The sequence below is a fragment of the Nansenia antarctica genome (genome assembly GCF_963989245.1).
Source record: "Nansenia antarctica genome assembly, chromosome: 3".
Classification (NCBI taxonomy): domain Eukaryota; kingdom Metazoa; phylum Chordata; class Actinopteri; order Argentiniformes; family Microstomatidae; genus Nansenia; species Nansenia antarctica.
This window is the reverse complement of record NC_137688.1, coordinates 36,346,371-36,366,377: the sequence shown is the minus strand read 5'-3', so window position 1 is coordinate 36,366,377 and position 20,007 is coordinate 36,346,371. Positions and strand designations below refer to the sequence as shown.

The 20,007-nt window shown below is 42.4% G+C and overlaps 1 protein-coding gene across 1 annotated transcript in view; it reads right to left on the bottom strand.

The window, feature by feature from the left end:
• zeb2b (zinc finger E-box binding homeobox 2b) overlaps positions 1 to 19,730 on the bottom strand; it is a gene marked incomplete at its 3' end in the record, with an annotated part of 68,701 nt that extends 48,971 nt beyond the window's left edge. The window contains exon 1 of the mRNA XM_080525746.1: positions 19,628 to 19,730. Within this exon, the coding sequence (XP_080381872.1) occupies positions 19,628 to 19,700 (73 nt within the window). The 5' untranslated portion in view covers positions 19,701 to 19,730. The remainder of the gene's footprint in view (positions 1 to 19,627) is intronic.
• Between the last annotated feature and the right edge of the window lie 277 nt (positions 19,731 to 20,007).

Genomic DNA, 20,007 nt, shown 5'->3' with positions numbered 1-20,007 from the left:
GGTAGGGACCAGTGGAGAAGTAGCCAGTGTGTGTACTTATTGCTCTAATATAATTGTCAGCATCTGGGCCTGTCCCTCCCAGTCTACAGTGCGAACGTCAGTGTTCACAGAGAAGTGTAATTATCATGTATCTGAAAGGGAGGATGTAATCTCAGCCTCTGATTAAAGGGGACTAGGTGGAAGTGAAGCCTCCCATACAAGTGTTTACAGAGTGACACACCTTCCACAACAAAAAACACTTCTACTAACCATAGAGGGAAGTCAGCTGAGGTGGCAGGGACCAACCTATGGATCAATACCGTGTCCGACTGATGATGGATGACAAATAACTGGCATTGCAAATGACTTTGTCCATGTCTTATGTTATGTATGGATGGTATGGTTTGTCTAGGACATGTTATCGGTGTAAATGGAATGTAGGGGGAGTAAGCTATGGCTTTCTCTACTCCAAAGGTTTAAGAAATGGATAACTGTGAACATTGGCCCTGAAAGGTTTACATTGTGGCAGTGTGTTAAGCTACCTTCAATTCCCTTCCCTCCCAAAAAGGTGACCATTGGAACTACCCATAAGAAAGTTCTCCGATACATTTCAGATGCATCCCATGTGACAGAATTCAATTATTTTGTTACTCCTTTATTCACTCAGTAGAAAGAATAGGCATGGAGAATCCAGGACACACATTTTTCCGTCATGCTGTTTTATCAATTGGAAGTTGAATTTCAATATGTTTACTGCACACTTTGGAACAATAGAAATGCTCAATCTAACCTAGATATATACCATTTTCTACCATTTTGTGAGTTTAATGTCCTTCTCTGTGGAATAACCGTAGATTACATCTGTTTGCACTCGTGAGAGATTGGCTTTGACGGGAAGGTGATGTTTATCTTAGGAAGACGCGCTAATGCAGCGTTCGACCAACAATGACATGGGGAATACAAAGAGACAAATGCAACAAAAAAAATAAAGTATAGGAAATGTTTGATAACATTCAAACATTGTTGGGGTTTCTTAACATTTTGGTGAATAGCTTTTCTTGTTTCACTTTCCTTCAGCTAAGAGGCATTATACAGTACATTACAATGGCTACATCTTCAGAAAGGGAAGTTCACTGAAACTTTGGGCCAAATCGTCCATTTCAGGAGCACGGATGATCAAATAGCACTAATAAAGACCTTAATGATGAAACAGAAGAGGCCTCATTTAGTAAATAAATGAGCTGAAAGAGCTGTGAAAAGTAAAAAATGGTTTTTCAAGCTCTTCTAAACACGCCTGAGCTGAGTTATGCATCACCGAGACTATAATCTTCACTCAATCTCAGGAAAATTACCCCACCCCCTACTTCCCCCCCATCCCCCGTCCCCCTCCCCCCCCCCCCAAAAAAAAACATATCAGCAGATACTCCCCTTCACTTTACTTCATTTATGAATTACAAGAAAGATGCTATTATATATTATTAATTTCTGCTGTTCTTTGGCTCTGGCTTCGGCGGTGAGCTGCGGATGTCGGGGCGGTGTAATTATGTTCTTGCCGGGCAGCCATCCGTTTCCTTTCAAAAATTTACAGGATTCTTAATCACGTTGCTCATTTGGGTGCGCAGTAGCGAGGATGGCGAAACACAAACAGGGCACGTCTGTTTACACAGGAACACCTGCTTAGCATTGATAGCAGATGTCAGTCAGTGAACAGAACAGAAAAAAGGAAGAAAATGGAATTAAAAATGCAAGCATCACCAACTTCTTATTATTTACTTACTCGAAAAATGAACTACTATAATGGCGAGAAAGCATAACAAACGCCAAGAAACTAGGCCCCATAATTGTGCTTGTTTTTTTTTTCTTTTTTTTTTTTCTTTCTCTGGTTCTTCTCCCACCTGCATGAAATGAGAGCAGGCAGCCAGCATCCTAGACATGATGAGATTTGACTCTGAAATTTGGAGCCTATTTCTACCCTCTTTTCCGCTGAGAAAACATCTATGCGTCTTATATTTCTATCCGTTTGCATCAGTCTTTACTGCATTATTCATTTGCATTATAGCGGTGGTTGGTAATTAAATCTTGCCTGGGATGCAGTTGTATTCAAATGAAATGTGAATATTTTAGTCATGAAAATGCAGAATGCTGTTAATCTAGTTTCCCCCGCCTTATAAATGGATGACTATGGGCTAGCTTTGAAATATGTTATTGTTCTTGCCAGTCTTACTAAATGGCTTCTTCTTAAGAATAATAGTATTGAGTCAACAGCTGCATTGACAAACATATTTCACCAGATTAATTCGCCTGGGCAGGGATATTTGATACCTATGTGACCTACTGCCACCCATAGTAAAAAAAACAAAATGGCCACTGAGGACCTTTGTGACACACACACAAGGATACAAATGTGGGATGCTGTGCCTTTAAAGCCCATCTGGCCTGGAGATGTAATAAAATTGACATATTGATTCCTTTGAATTTACGAATGCCTGTTTCATAAACTCCATTTCCAAAGCCTAGCCTCTTTAGAGCGCTGTCATTTTTCCCCCAAATGGATCAATTATGTGCCCACGTAATCCTGTTACCTGTGAAATCCACGCATACTTCTCCCATTTGCGGCGGTTCCCAGGCGGACAGACTCACATTATGTGCACATAAACAAACTAGAGGTTTTCACTGATATTAGGGATTGTTTTCTCACTGTATGTTAGGCACTGGAGAGTAACTCCCTCTAGGTTTAGGAGAAAGAACCTCTCTCTTCTTGCATACGAGTAGTAGGCATCCATACCTTAATACATCCTATTCAACATCTCCTCTGCCCCCAAATACCCCCCGCCCCCCAAACCTCTCCCCATTCAAAGAAACGTGAATACAATATACTTATGTACTAAGGTCTCTCTCCTCTATATGCTCACTACTCCTCTAAGAAACACGTTTTCTGATATATGTTTGACTATACCCCCCTAAACATAACACTACTGTAGACGTTGCCTGTCATAATCTTGTTTCGCACATTCTATGAGAAATGACTATATTTCACATCCGCTGCATCCTTTTTCACATCCGCTGTGTGCTAGACAGACACCTGAGAGGGGGGGGGGTGCAATGATATCTTGATCTCCAGAAATACAACATGTCTGTGGATTGCGACTCTGTATCAGATTAAACAAAAGGTGGGGGGGGGGACATCAACGATTGTAAACATTAGGCCACATTACATGCTGTCAGACAAGCAGAAATGAAATGTGTCAAGTAGGCATAAAGCGCTAGCACAGTAAATCTCAAGGCACTACACACATCTGTTTTACTATCTTACATTCTTGTAAAAAGAAAGAAAAAAAAATCTGTCCTCGATCTTATTTTCCACACTCCACCGAGCAACAAGCAGCTCAGTTACACTACACTTGCACTGAACAATCTGTCTGGTGAGGGTTCACACAATTCTGAAATACCTTGTCAGATACTGCCTGACCTGTTCAGTGGAGTGACTCAGAAAAAAATAAAATAAAAATAATAATGAAGGGATATGCTGTGAAGAGGAGAGGTGTGCAGGGGAGGGGGGAAGGAGGGGGAAGGGGGGGGGGGGGGTGCGCATATATATGAAAGGAAGCACTTTCTGCTCCGAAGCTCACTGCTCTCCTCACAATCAGGCGCACACACCCCAGCCATTGTGCGCGAGAGGCTTTAAAGATAAATGGCTGCATGTTAACCACATTTGACATGCTGTACAAAAGCAACCACCTTGGGTCTCAGGATGCAGCCAAACACAAAATACAACAAACAATCCCAGCAAGGATGTCAAACATGGAGGAAAAGCAAAACAATTTGTCACAAAGCTGTAAAAGTTGGGGAGCTTTGTGGCTGGTTGAGCAAGCTATTGGGAGTGCTGTAGAGGGTGGAGGCTAGAGAGAGAGCTGTAGAGGGTGGCTAGAGAGAGAGAGCTGTAGAGGGTGGAGGCTAGTGAGAGAGAGCTGTAGAGGGTGGAGGCTAGAGAGAGAGAGAGAGCTGTAGAGGGTGGAGGCTAGAGAGAGAGAGCTGTAGAGGGAGGAGGCTAGAGAGAGAGAGAGCTGTAGAGGGTGGAGGGAGGCTAGAGAGAGAGAGCTGATGAGGGTGGAGGCTAGAGAGAGAGCTGTAGAGGGTGGAGGCTAGAGAGAGAGCTGTAGAGGGAGGAGGCTAGAGAGAGAGAGCTGTAGAGGGTGGAGGGAGGCTAGAGAGAGAGAGCTGATGAGGGTGGAGGGAGGCTAGAGAGAGAGAGCTGTAGAGGGTGGAGGCTAGAGAGAGAGCTGTAGAGGGTGGAGGCCAGAGAGAGAGCTGTAGAGGGAGGAGGCTAGAGAGAGAGAGCTGTAGAGGGTGGAGGCTAGAGAGAGAGCTGTAGAGGGAGGAGGCTAGAGAGAGAGAGCTGTAGAGGGTGGAGGCTAGAGAGAGAGAGCTGTAGAGGGAGCTGGAGGGTGATAGGCAGGTTTGTTTTGTCACTGGGCTAGTGGTTGAGTTAAGAAAACTGTTGCTATGTCTTCGCAAACTGACTCAACATTTACTTGGGTGCTCATGTTTGCTAATGTTCAGCTGTAACTGTCTACATTACCCCATTAGGTTCAACAGAGTAAGACTTGGGCCACCATCATGAAAGTTCACCTCAGCTCCTGTTTGACCTTTACTGATCTGTACTACAACCACAACTGATAAATACATATGAAACGTGACATTTCGACTATATGTGACATATAGAGATAGACATTTCTATCTCTATCAATTCAAATTCAAACGTGTGTAATCTGCCCCTACCCCCAATAACTTTAAATCCCAAAAATTACGAAACAGAACATAATGGAACAGTACATCTTGTGGCTAGTGCTGACATAACAAGGTCAGTCTCATGATAAACAATTAGTTAATTAATTGAAAGCATGTTAAGAGGAGGCAGAGGCCAAGCTAGCCTCTTGAATGATTTTCTGGAAAATCTGACTCAGGTAAACTAAAGCCAAGAAACCGCCTAAAGGAGTTCCATCAACAACAAGAGCCGCAGAGAAACATGGGATGGGACTGGACAGTGGAGAGAACAGATGCAGGCGAGCCATTGTTTTTACAACTGGACAAGGCTTCCGTTTCTGATGATACATACTCATTACCGTATCCCTTGGCTCAGAACAACTTTTTTGACTGATTTATCTGAAAAAGAGGGGTTATAAAACACCCCGATCCTATCTATGGTGTTTATTTTAACAGCAGCAGCGGAGAGGAAAGCCTAACTGATGCTAATGAATACTGAATGCCAAATAGCTTCAATATTTTGCAAACAGTTTCACCTGCATGCTGGGAAAGGAAAGAACAAGCAGGATGGTAATCTAGCGTTTGCACAGTCTCCACAGTGCTCCTTTTATAAATTACCTCATCAGTGACTGAAATTAACACCGATTCTTGCAGGCAATTTCTCAATTTCCAATGCTAATTACGTCTTTTCTCTTTACTTTTAAATTCTGTACCACCTGTTTAGGGGAAGACATCTTAGGCAGCACAGCCACATTTAATCACAATTTTAATTAACCACCCTGTATATGTGAAAAAGAAGCAATTATAATGCAGATGAATGATGATTTTTCCACATTAAATTGTTTTGTTTCTTCGTTATGTTGATTGCATAAATACAGGCAGAGAACAATTTTTATCTACTGTAATTGTTTTGCAAAAAAACCGAATTGATAGACTGTCATCATCTGTTCACAAATTGTTTGATTTTGTTAACCTTGTAATTGCCAATGCTTGTTTGTTTAAGACATTAACGATTTGGCAAGTGATGATTCTTAAAAGGAAGTGTATTTATCTATTTTCCTGAGCCATACCAACTGCTGTACACATTGTTGCATCTCTGGATGAGCATCCCCTCGTGACAAAAATAGAAACTTAACTACATCTTTATCTCCATCGACCTTAACCAACTCTTTAACAAAAAGAAAGTCATTCCCTCCCCCTTTTTGTTTTACAATTGAGGAGACAGTTGCAAATGAAAGCACAGATGGGTACTACAGAAATGGACTCATAATCTTTACAAGCTCGTGAAAATATCATTGGATTTGAAGAAGACTGTGTCTTAGAGGACTTTTACAGGCCTTGTATCCCTGGAAGTTCCTTTTATATTAATGTCACTGTGACTGTCACAATAAAGACATTAAAAAAAAAACAGGGACACAGCAACTTCCCCTAAAATGGTTGTGTTATACATGCCTGGTATACATTGTGTTCTTAAAATAGACAGATAGAGTATAGAGGATGAGTGGCAGAGGGGGTTTGGATGAATTTCACTGTTTCCTGCATCAAAATTGACAAACTCTAGTGTCATATGGAGGGGACTGACCCTAAACCAGATAACTAGCCTGGAGAAACGAGATACCTGGCTTGGCTTGAGGCCTTGCACAGACCTCTAACCTGACCTGGCTGATGGCCTAACAGTCTGTCTAGGTTCCCCTCGCAGCCCCCTTTTGCTAATCCCACTGAAAACCGTTTTCAGTTTGAGCAGAGACCATGCAGCAGAGGTCTCTCACCAGACCAGCCCCAGGCGTTGCCTTTTCAAGAACTACCTTCAGTTAGGGAGGGGGCTGCTGACATACTGTACAAGCTTGTCCAACTAGAACGTTTTTGTCACTTTTATTAAACTTTGAATGTTGGTTTGTTAGAGAGTTTGTAGTAGTAGTAGTGTGTAAAACCCAAACATCCATGATTTCCTTAGAGGGGGGAAAAATATAGGAAAAAAAGAATACCGGAGTAATGGAGAAAATGCAGAACATCTGAGGATACCAACACGAAAAAGAATATTCAGATTACTCTCTCTCTCTCTGACTTATTTAAAGAGAGCCTCGGGAGATTTACAGCTAACTTTGTGTGTATATATAAAAATATTTTTTGGGGGGGAGAAAAGAGCACCCTCTCTGAATATTAGTGGTGATGGCTAGAAATAAACAGAGCATTAAATCCTCCAAAACTGTGACAAGGCCAATATGCACGCAGACAATACCAGCCCGGCATCTCCATCCTTTTGTTCCCAGCTTAACAAAACTCTGCCGTCACACCACTTTAACTCAATGCTGCCTGTCGAACGGGCATCAACCCATCAGACCCTGCCTGTCACATGCAAAGAGAGGGAAGAGAGAGGGAAGGAAAGAAAGAAAGAGAGGGAGGGAGTGAAAGACAACCCAAAAAAAATAAGGTGTGAGAGTGAGAGAAAGAGAGAGGGCGATTGGGGGGGAAAAAAGATCTGAGAGTGTCATACTTCTGCAACCCTCTTGGGCTATTAACTGAGCAAATACAATTTTAATATGTGTGCATATGAGGGATGAAAAGAGCAAGCAATACAGAAACAATGACACACCTCTATGACTAACATTTAATAAGAATATATGTCACCAGGCTTTCAACTCTCCTCTTAGGGGATTTTACCGCAGATTTTACACTGCTGTGTGACGTTGCAGAGACAGAATTGGAGCAGCGAGAATCACTGAAAGTTTCATCACACAAGTCCTTATCTCCATTTCTCCAAGGGTCATAGGAGAGGAATTCAAGAAAATAACAGAGCTGCACATCTCTGTCCGCAGAAACCCATTCATGTTTAACTTGGCCTGTGTGTGTGTGTGTGTGTGCGTGTGTGTGTGCGTGTGCGTGTGTGTGTGTGTGTGTGTGTGTGTGTGTGTGTGTGCGTGTGTGTGTGCGTGTGTGTGTGCGTCTGTGTCTGTGTGTGTGTGTGTGTGTGTGTGTGTGTGTGTGTGTGTGTGTGTGTGTGCGTGTGTGTGCGTGTGTGTGTGTGTGAACTTTTTCTGATGCAGTGGGCAACTCTGAAATCCTGACGCTCAATACCCACCTCTGCACTCACTGAGTGGTTTTGATCCAGAGCAATATCATCCATTGCACTAAACCAATTTTTTACCTGGTCAATATTTCAGCCAAACAACAAAGGCGGCTGGTCTCACGTCCATCCCCAAAATCCCAAGTAATCACTACTGCCCCATGCCTTAATGAGGAGGCAAAGAATAACCCCCCCCCCCCCCAAAAAAAAGGAAAAAGGTCGAAAAAAAAGCCCAATGCCATCTTCAGCCTCCTAACGTTGCGCCCATTACCCCTCTGACCTAGCCTGCTCGGGGGCCTCTCTCGTTTCCACCCCGACCAGGGAAGCTTTGTCTCACCCTCCCGCCCTGCCGCTGTCAGTTCGCTGCCTGTGCACTGACTGTCTCTTTCCCTGGTCCCTTCCCTGTCAGGTTCTGGCCTGCCAATTTCAACTTGAAGCTTGACTGGGCTGATTTGATGCAAATACCTCAGGGGAGAATCCTAGAACTGATGAACAGTTATGTCAAGTCGATTTTGCACCGTTGGGAAAAGGTAACCTCTGCGTTGGAGGGGAGAAGAAAAAAAACACAACAAGGTTAAAGAGACAGGGAGGCTTTGCACGTGTAGCGACGGCGGAGCCCCCACGTCCCCTCGCCCTGCTTAACCGCCCCTCAGAAATGGTAACTGTCAGTACAAGTACTAATTGCAGATGTGCCAGCCTGCCATTATAATAAAATCAGAGGCAGTGCGGACATTAAGTATGGCTGCCTCATTTGTGAGACTGCTGAAAAGGTAGCATAAATGAATATTTCATTACTTTAATTACTAAGGAACACTCCTTTCCGCCAGTCATGGAATGAGTGTTGCTGTAACTAATTATGAAAAGTAATAACATTAGAGATTCTCTGATTGCTAGTTTATATGGTACCTATGGCATGCTGAGACATAAAATTGGGGACCGTGTAAGAATACATAGGAAAGGAAGAGAACACTCTCTGTCTCTGCCTCTGTCTCTTTCTATCGCCCTCCTTCTCTTCTCTTCTGTCATGTTCCTGACATTTGCATGAAAACGGACTGAAAACTGTAAAGGCGTCCCCCCTCCTACACATGCCTTCACAAAGCACTGATGCGACCTGGACCGCGAAGTGCAATTTGATTAATCCTTTAATTCACAAGACTAAGTACCTGTGTGGATCTAACCTAACTGCAAGCCATATATTTACACTACTTCATCATCCTGGCTTCTTTGACGTCAAGTCGCTTAGTTCGATATTCTGCCTGTGATTTATTCAACGTCACCACCGATAGCCCATCCCACAGTAATGCATGACCACCGACACAGTTGTTTGGGGCATCAGGAAAGTACAAGGTCTGTCTTTGATGGGCATGCTAATTCTAATACCCCTAAGTAGTGAAAATAACAAAGTGATAGTGAATTTATCTCAGGAATGTTGGGACAAGACGGCTTGTCTGATAAGAGAGTAGCTTCCCTTGAGTGGAGAGCTGGGAGTAACAGTAATTAGAGTGGCTGGCTGGCCATGGCCTCAGTAAAACCTTATTCCCAAAGACAGAACGGTAAAATGCCTGAAAACAATTCCCAGTATTTTTTGGGGAAAAATGTGTCTGACCCCCCCCCCCCCCGTTGACACAGGCGTTGATTTACCGTGATTTACCCAGTTCACCACGTTTACACACATTAGTGTCTCCCAGGAAGGTGGGCGGTGGGTGGTGATAACCCTGGATGTTTCGCCACGTCATGCATCATATCCTGGTGTTTCAACTTGCGACAGGCATTGCCACACAACGGCATGGAATGACAATGATAGTGACAATTATCACACGTACCCAAACTACTAACAGACCAGCTAGCTAGGTTCAGGGGACAAAATAATACAGAATACGATGTTAGTTTAATAAATGACTGTGTCAGAAATAGACTATGCTCCTCCTCATTAACAAGATATTTAGCAAGACAGCATTTCAAACATCGGACATTAGCTTTAAGAGTAGCAGTAGATAACATCTATAAATTCAGCTCTACACAGAAACACTGTCAAACAGTATGATCAGAGTTTGTACTCTTACCTATCATCATTTAAAGTAACTTTGTTTACTAGCTACACAGCTCACAGCAGATGCAACAAGTCAGATATAGTTTATTAGTACTAGCTAGGAAAAACTAACTAAGACCACTTGAATGCTTGGCTCACGATGCATGTATTTTGTTTTACAAAAATATGTTGTTATCACTATCAGTGAAGTCTTCTACTCTGCTTCTGGAGACGATGTGAAAGAGCATGAGCCACCTTCATGTTTCCTGATTGTGACACAAGCAATCTGTCTGATTGGTGCTCTCAATTGTGCATCATACCACCGAACGCAAACAAAGAGTGGGGTTGAAAGGGGAATGTATCGATTCAACACAGACCTCACAGGGACTCCAGCCCTAGCCTCAGCCCCAGCCCCAGCCCCAGCCCAAGTCCCAACCTCAGCCCCAACCCCAGCCCCAGCCACAGCCCCAGCCCCAGCCCTAGCCCCGGCCCAAGACTCAGCCTCATCCCTAGCCCCAGCTCCAGCCCCAACCACGACTCCAGCAACTGCCCCAGCCACGACTCCAACTTCAGCCCCAACACCTGGTTCAGCCCCAGCCCCAGCCCCAGCCCCAGCCCCAGCCCCAGCTCCAGCCCCAGCCCCAGCCCCAGCCCCAGCCCCAGCCACGACTCCAGCCCCAGCCCCAGCCCCAGCCCCAGCCCCAGCCCCAGCCACGACTCCAGCCCCAGCCCCAGCCCCAGCCCCAGCCCCAGCCCCAGCCCCAGCCCCAGCCCCAGCCCCAGCCCCAGCCAAGGCAGTGGTCCTGTGTGTCAGAAAGGCTGAGGACAGGCCTGTCGGTGTGATTATCCCCTTGCTACCTGAGGAAGTGTTTGTTTGACATTTGTGTTTGACAGCAGTGGGACAAGGGGTGTTCAGTGGGGGTACATCTCCAGTCAAAACCTATTAACATGTGGATTCACCTCAGAGTTTTTATGAGGCCAGACTAGTTCACACACTATCTTTACACATGTCCTTACTATGGATGACATTTAAAAGGGGAGCTTTTTTTCCCCCTCTCCTTGGCTCACTTTTACCAAAGGTTAAATGTATGTTTGAATAACAAGGGAAATGTAATTTCAACAATTTCCTCTGTTGCTGCAACATTCAGTTAAGAGCTTATTTGATCAACGATGAGATGAAAGCATTAAAGTGTTAAAAAAAAGAGTGCTACAAATGACCAAATCTCCACAGCAATCAACTGCAATTACATAGAACTAGCACAGAACAGTTTACTTCCATATTCAACATGGGGCCAGTGGAGAAATGAAGTCTGACGTGCACTTCCCCTGAAAGGTAGGGGAGGGAGGAAGCCTCTCTAGGTGCTTGGCTACACCAAGATTACGAAATGAATGGTAATGAGCATTGATGAGCTAACATGTTCTATTAGCTCACATTAAAGGCAACAGTATACAGTTCAAAATGCATTCAGTCATATGTGAAAAAGGCCTAGATTTCCAGATGTCATGATACCTTAATCTGCTGATCTGATATTGATTGTTCCATGTGTCCATGACCTTGCCCGAAGTGCTCTTCCACCCGACAATCAAACATACATCAAAGTGTGTGTGTGTGTGTGTGTGTGTGTGCGCGCGCGCGTGTGTGTGTGTGTGTGTGTGTGTGTGTGTGTGTGTGTGTGTGTGTGCGTGTGTGTGTGTGTGTGTGTGTGTGTGTGTGTGTGTGTGTGTGTGCGTGTGTGTGTGTGTGTGTGTGTGTGTGTGTGTGTGTGCGTGGCAGAATTGACTTCCTACTGACTGCAGAGGATGCAACCGAGGGATGCTTTCAACACTTGTTTTCATAAAGGTGACCACTTTGAACAAGCAAACAGAAAAGAGACAACATTTACTGTCACAGAAATACAGTACTTGAATTTCTGTAACCACACCAAAAGACATTTAATGGGAGCTGATTATTTTCCTTAGAACTAGTGTGTTGAACCCCCCCCCCCCACACACACACACACACACACACGTTGTCCTCCCCCGCACCAATGACAGTGGAGCGCTACTCCTGTTCATTATCATTGGCACCAACGTTTCTAGACCAAAAAATTCACTCGTTATTGACCTTGTGGAATTCATGCTGTTCTAACTATGGGGGATGTGGCGGCACAAATCTCATGCATGTTGCACTGCACTTACTCATGAGTAAAATCTACACATTGCAAGAGAGAAAATATGTTATTCCAATCAACTTTAAGGATGCAAGGCGTTCTATCATAACTGTTATTCTTATTTGTGTTCAGTTCTTGTCTGCTTCCTACTTTCTGTGGGTTGTACTGAATGTAAACCAAATGCAAAAACACTGTATGTCTGTCAAATACTTCCAGAAATGCCTTTATAAAGATGACAAGTACATTTTAATTTTCATGTTTAATTAAGAAATGGAAATATTTGTTTACGCCTGCTTGGCAACCTTGTGCAAGTCACACCAAGTGTACCTTGCAAATAGGAAAGTTGGCATGTGGGATTTTTGAAAATCACATGCAAGATATTGTAAACATCTAGATATGTGCAAACAGCAGGGATGTACAGGACCGATGCGCTAAATAAAGACTTTGCATTTTCACTTGAGAACAACTCAAATGAGGCATGATATTTCAAAATGTATTTTTCACCCAATGCATAAAACATTGTGGCTTAGGATAAGAAATTACACACATAAATGAAAAGTCCAACTGCATGCAATTATTTGCCAGTCCACTGAAGTTTCAATTTCCATGTTTGCCTTTGTAGGTATCGCAATAATATGGAGGGAAAAAACCCTGAAGCGGAGAGAGACAAAGACATTTGACCGTAAATACGTGCAACTTCAGTTTGTGGGTGTTGTGACACGGTGCAGGCATACATCACCTTACAGGGAAGTAGATATGAACTGTCAAATCACAAGAGCACGGTGACAGAGAGGGCTTAAAGCCTGAGACAGGGCAGAACGCCGCCGCAAACACCTTTAATTCTGTCACATCTCCCCCATCATTCAATCTTTCACACCCCCATGAGCTGCTGAAGTCCTCCCAACCTGGACTCCTGACAACAATCGTACACGATTCAGCACAGGACAAAGAAACAGAAGACAGCTTTTCAGTTCATCGTTAGGGAAAAAAGTGTTCTACACTGTCTACATTAGACATGGCTAACTCGCCGCCTTAAAGTGCGGTTAGCAGTGGATAAAGGGAGCCATGTTTCACAGCAGTCAAACTAAGACTAGGCTTAGTTATGAAAATATTTTCAAATGTCGAGTGCTTTGAGAATATCAATATCAATATCATGTAGAGCTCAGAGAGTTGAGGACTGCCCTTACACTATTGGGTGACTTTGTGCATTTAGTCACTGATGATGCAAGAAACTCAGTATAGTATAGTATCCTGGTGTTCTGTGGTCCTCAGCAGTGACAGATGTAAGGACCACAGAGGACATGGACAGCAGACCAGCAGCTACAGCTTAGGCTATTGAACAGGGCAGGACCTCCAGCTGGGTATAACACTAAAACCAACCTATTCCTCTACCAGAGACCACGCTACTTTTCCACAAAAACACAGGACAGTGTCTAAATCAACACGGAACAGGCTGTCCAGTGGTGATGAACACACATGAGTCATAGGAGAAATAAGAGACAAACGCGAGAGCATTCAACTCTTTACTTGGGGAAACGGACATAAGAGTGCAGTAGAATAGGGAAAGTTCTCGACAAGGATGACAACATGTTCCTGAGATGCATGAGCAAAGTGAGAGTGTGTCCACAAAGAGTTAACCAGTTTCCCCTGGCATCAGAGAAAGGGTTAATATCACGCCTGCCTAGTAAAGCATTATCCCTGTACCTCTCGGAACAAAAGGCTCCTTTTGCAAACAGACTCCTACTTTCCCTAGTGTCCAAAGGTGTTTGCTGAAGTAAATCTGCCTAAATCCCGCACAGCTTGGGGAGGGGGAAGGTGTACAGATAATCCTTTTTCTTAACAAAAACTTCTAGGGAAGGAATCTGGAATTCATATCACATGATGCATTTAAAGTTATAGCATCCCCTTTCTTAGCTTGACCACGGATTTGCATATGATTCCCATCGGATTGAGAGAGAGGAAAAAGAGATCCCACAATAAAGATATCTGGCCAATCAACTTAGAAGAAGAGGCATGTGATTAAACTTTGTCACATGTGGTCCAGATTTCTAAGGGTCGAAAACAGAACTCTAATCTCCAAAGAGCTCTAAGTTAAATAATAAGGTATTAAAGAGAAACAATATTGCAAACATAATCACGCCATCCAAGATACTTTTTCAGTGAACGTCGGGCAAGTGTCACAACAGAAAGTCTAAAATGGTAACCCCAGATAAGCCAACCTAGACCGTCTCCTTTTGACCTCAGACACACCTGCTCTTCCAATGACATACAAACACACATATGAGGAATCCCTCTAACATATCGTGGGAATGTGATCTGGCAAACAAGCCGTCTGATGGAGATGCATGTGGTGTTCCCCAGCCTCATGTCTCCAAATGAAGAAGAAGAAGAAAAAACAAAAACAATTGTGTATGGACGCACCTGCTCCTAACTATTATAGACTTCTTTTAAGTAGAATCTGATCTGTCTCAGACACTTTCTTTCTTAAGTGTTAGAGTGAGTGGCCATGAATAGTAGGGGCATACCATCTGGTAACACTATCTGGCTGTCAGGAGGGTTATGCCCGGGTAGAGTAGAGGAGCTATATAAGGCATGTAACCAGGGGAGGCCCAACAAACAGCCACAAACACCTAAGTTATTTTGCTCACCCACCCACCCTTCTGCCTTTTTTTTTTTTTTTTGCTCCTCTCCTCCTCTCCTGCTCTCCTTTTTTCCCCTTTTCATCTCAGGCTTTTCTGATGCTGAATGCAAATGTAGCCTGCTGGCGGTGAAAGGGCTGAATTGTGATTAAGAAGAAGAAGAGCTCCTTTCTTTGTTCCCCCCTCGGGGGATGTTTACTGGGAGAGACACGGCGGATCAGATATGAAAGGCATTCAGGTCAGCATTGATGTGAGCGAAAGTGAAATCATACCTAAGGCATTCCAAAGACCGTGGTGTCAGGGGTTCAGCTCACGGTGTCTCTGCTTGTGTGTGTTCTCCCCGTTAGGCGAAAATATCTTCACAAGCAAGGAGGGAGAAATAAAAAAATAAAAATGTGAAAGAAAATGGGGGGCGAAATTGTAGGAAGAAAATATTAAAAAAAAAAAATCTTGACAAGAATTTGGGGAATAAAGTTTTCCATTGGTGTCCGGCTGTGGAGACGATCATTAGGCTTTTTGCTGAAATATAAAGCCATGACAGCCCAAAAACATTATCTACGTTAACCTGGTTTATCAAAGCAAAAACCAAAGCGGGCTGTGGTTTGATAGAGTGATGGTGGAATACATTTGTGTATGTTGTTTTGAATGGAAAATAGATTTGAAAAGATTTGTAGAATTATCTGAATAAAAGTTGAAAGTCATCATACCATCATATACACAATGGAATCCATAGGCACAGGTATTATAGAGGTATTTTAGTGGTATGACACCACGCTAGATATTTTGTTAAATGCTCCTCTAACTTGAAAACAAACAGCTACTACAACAATCAAACCTACAATCAATAATATGCAAAACATGAACCCATACATTAATTAAGGACGTTATGCAACACTGGAGGTTCAGAAACCAAACAGGTAAAGATCAGATTAGAGGAATTCAGCTGTGCATTCAGCTGTGTGTGCCTGGCCTCAGCATTCAGCAGACAGATATATTTAGCTTTAAAAAAAAAAAGAAGAAAAAAACCCATCAAACTACCATGATTTGGCAAGAACCAAAGTGTACGTACATGTTTTTTGAGAATGAAAAGGGCAACAAAGGTCTCACATAACATGAATATCAGGATGGAAATCAGAAATCAGGATGGCATGTTTTCAGCTGTGTGTAGTAGAATCACACCCTAATCATAATGCATCATTACCAGATACAATCAGGAGGATAATAAACAATGTAACACGTCATGATATGAAATAGATTTTTCACACTCCAGTTATCTCTGAGTCTGACCATCTCACCGGTGACACTCTGCACAGTGTAGAGACCCCTGCTGAAGAGAGATTATTTCTTGCTGGCTTGTAATATCTGCAGTAATTATTTCACTTGCTCAAACAAAATAATCCTTTTCTAAACACTGTGCACGGCAAAACCCACCCTCCCCATTTTTGTCCAAGTAAAAAAAAGCCATCAGAAAAGGTGTCTGCTTTGGCTGCTTAGACAATTGCACCCTTGTGGGAATGGCAGCATGAATGGTACAGTGGATAGCCCAGCACTATTGACGTTATAAACATGTAAATGAAACACATTACGACTGACAATCAATTGTCCGTGAGCGCTGCAAAACCTGCCCTCCTTTTCCTTGTGACAGCAACAAAATACTGCCTACCTTGGGGAGAGATATTCGTGAAAACCGGGGGGAGAGGGAAAAGGAAAGCCTTTTCTTTCGACTGGGGAGCAAATGCACCTTAAAAGCAAATTAATAATAGAGATGGACAAAATGTTTAGACTGGAAGGAATCTGCCATTGTTTGGGCTGAAAGCAGGGCTGCAGCTAAAGAATTAGCTGGCCCCCTTTATACCTTTAGCGTGAATGTGCAGGGCTTTTATAATCACATCCAGAGCATTGTATTAAACTATTGGAGCCAGAGAGAAACTGGCTTTTTTTTTTTTTTACCTTGAATTATGTAATCAATATATTCTGGTGGGAACATCTATCATTGAATGGCTTTCTGTTGATTGAAAATGAATACTTATAAATGAATAGTTATTTGTTATTTGAAATATAAGACAGAAAACACGATGAAAGGGAGAAATTTGGTAAAAACATAATTGCTGCATACTTAAGTTGATCTTCTTCTGAAAGAGTGGTATCATTTGACATACTGCTATTTACAAAGAATGGATGGGCAATTAAATCTTGCGAACAGTCCTCACACCCTAGACTAACAAAACCACAACACATATCACAATTCCAAAATTACTCCAGAGGTAAAGTAAACAAATGCATGGTAAACAAAATGCTCAAGTGAGAAACACAGATTGGTTCTACTGTCTAGCATTCCCACTGTGTATTTGTGCATACCCTCTCCTAGGGAGTAAACAAAGCCTGTGCAATACAAATCAGAAGAAAATAAAAAAAACTAAAATTGTGTCACTCAAAATCCCTCTGTTTTAACAGTACTGGTTGACTAATCAAGTTAAAAGGACAAGGTTTGTCGAGCACTTTGCCAGCTGCACTCACAAATAGCTAGGAAGACCCTCACAGCTGGATTTGACTTGCAACACCTGGAGGAGAAAACTGTAGCTAAACTGCATGGCTGATGATATCAAGTTGCAGAACACTAAGAGTGACTTTACATTAAGATGTATGGTATTGTAGTCTAGGGGACATATATAAGTATAGCTTGCTTGTCTTAACATCACACTGCATAGTTAACCTTAGGCGTAGCTGGAATTCAATTCTAACTCTTAGTAATTTAGTGAAAACATTTTCTTTCTTGAATTAAACATATTGTGTAAATTATCTCCATACAATATACTTCATAACAGGTGTATTTTGTGAAATTCTAGAACTCAATGCAACCATGGCCAGAAAGTGTAAACAGGAGATTATACTGATCAACTTAATTAACTGCCTTATATTGCAAGAGTGAATGATGTGAATGAATGTCAATCAAGATGTGAACACCTCAAAGTATAAAACACCTAAGACCTAACAGGTTTTGTACTAACATGTTCTGGAAATGTTACATGTTACATATTGTTATATATTTTCCATCTACATTTCTGAAATCAAATAACTCTTAAATTCTAAATAATTATTATTCAAGAAATATATTTATTTTCCCTGTTTACTAGATTCAAGGAGTCTCTGCATCATTTAGATACGAATCATCAAATGGTGTTATCGGCCAACACACAGACTCAGCTCTGACATCTTTCCATGGATACAGGGTAGAACAGAACATCCACTCAACCAGAATAAACCCAGCGTTCCCAAAGGGAAAGATATTGGAGGCACCGCATATTGAGAAAATGTAGAAAGGGGACAACTCAGCAATCATTAAGCCATTTACCAAAAAAAATATGATAGAATGTGGAATATTTTCTTTCTTATATTACGTGCACATCATATCGGCACACAATCTGAGCCAAAGCGCCCACAAGCAAATTAATTCGTGCATACAGGGAGTTGGGAAAGTTGCTTTTGCTTGGCGCATTAATTTCACTCATCAGGTGTGTGTTGTTTGTTAACATCACTTCCATGAACGGAGTGTTTTAAAATAGTCCAAACTTTTTGCAAGAACAGGTGGGCTCTGATGCTCACAGTGTGGCTACAACAACTGCCCGTTACATTTTGAATCTCCTTAAAACATAGCCTATCTTCTGACAGAGGGTGTACTTCACTAGTATCTTTTGTTATTCCGAGGACAACATGCTTGAAGCTACTCGTAAGCAGCCAAGACCACTGGCATTGATTAGGCTATACAAAATCAATACATAACATTTAATAAAGAAAAAAGGAACACAAATAGAAGGTATGAGATAAGACATTTCAGGAAACCGTGTGAGGGAAAGCAAATTGAATGCGCATCTGATTGTACACTATTAGGCAGAAATTCGAGGGGAAAAATAAATTCCCGTGTAAAACAGTGTCTCACATTGTCAAAGGCTATCAGGACCAAAGACATAATGGTGCTAGTGGATTCACCACGTTGTGTTGTGCACCGCGTCGGAGTAGGACACTGTAGTAGCTACAAACGAAAACCCCTCACAATACACTTCGAAAAGCCCTCCCCAAAATTATTAACTCCATAACCAGTCCGGTGAGTGGACAAACATTTGACAATAAGTGACAAATAAGCTATCCTTAACCGCTCTTTGCCCCATAAAGCACTTCACCTAATAATAAAAAATGTCACAAGAATAACAGCTAATCAATGTCAAAGGCATAGCGTGGTCATGTCATCCCTTTGCAGGCTATAACAAAATCGTTTTTTAAAACAAGGCAATTCATATAAAGCTATTTGCCGAAAATGTTATTCTACCCCAGTTCAAGTGCCTGCATGATGTTGTCAGTTGCCAACGCTGGGACACTGCTTCAACATAGACAGGCAGTGAATAAACTAACACATCATTTTGGGAACAATACAATACATGCACGCGATTGCGTTAGCATTTTAACACGAATTAACACAATGTCAGTAAAGCAAAGTGATGCTCTAAGTGGAATACGTGTTACTTTATAAGATAGAAACACCTGCAAAACAAATGTTCCAGTAACTTAATCTACAGGTAATTCACAGCATAAAACCAGTCCTCATCTAACGGTTTTGACCTAGTGGGAAATAAGAGACTGCACAACTGAACGCGTTTGGCCGGGAAACTTTCTAACATTCTCCCCATTCCTACTCAGTCTTTTCAGTCAACCATAAACTACTCTCAACTTGTTACAACTTCAGTGAAAACAGATTCTGGTGATACTGCGATCAGAGAAAATATGTAATGCTTCTAATTTCACAAGGACGATAGTCCCGCCTGTATTCCCTACAATACGGACACATTACGCATTCTTTCTCAGTTAGAGCCTTTTATTCCCTCGGAGACGAGAGAACGCGCATTTGGCGATTCCTTTCGAGACCTACACCCTGAACTACCATGACAATATTACAGCTCTAGTCACACATATGATGTTGCCACACAAAACAATATTGTTGTTTTCTTACCGTTTTTCCTTCTTGGGTTGGCTTGTTTTCGCCTCTTACACCTGGGGCCATCCGCCATGATCTCCTGCTTCATTGATAAGAGTGGATCAGATGGCAGCTCGCATGGACTCGACTCCTTGAATCAGCAGCACGCAGGCTCAATATCTAACAACCAAACACACAGCAACAATGTGGGTATTGGGAGATCCCATTTAAATGCTAGGCGCCAAATGTAACATAGTTATAGAAAACACAATTGCTGTAGAAAACAAAGGTTTTGTAGAATGTAAGAATGTTCCAATGAGCGTCAAGGGACTGTATCAATCTATTTTTTTTTATCTGTAATGTCACTGATCGGGATCATCGTAAGTGGAAGGAACACTGACGACAGGAAAGGAGGC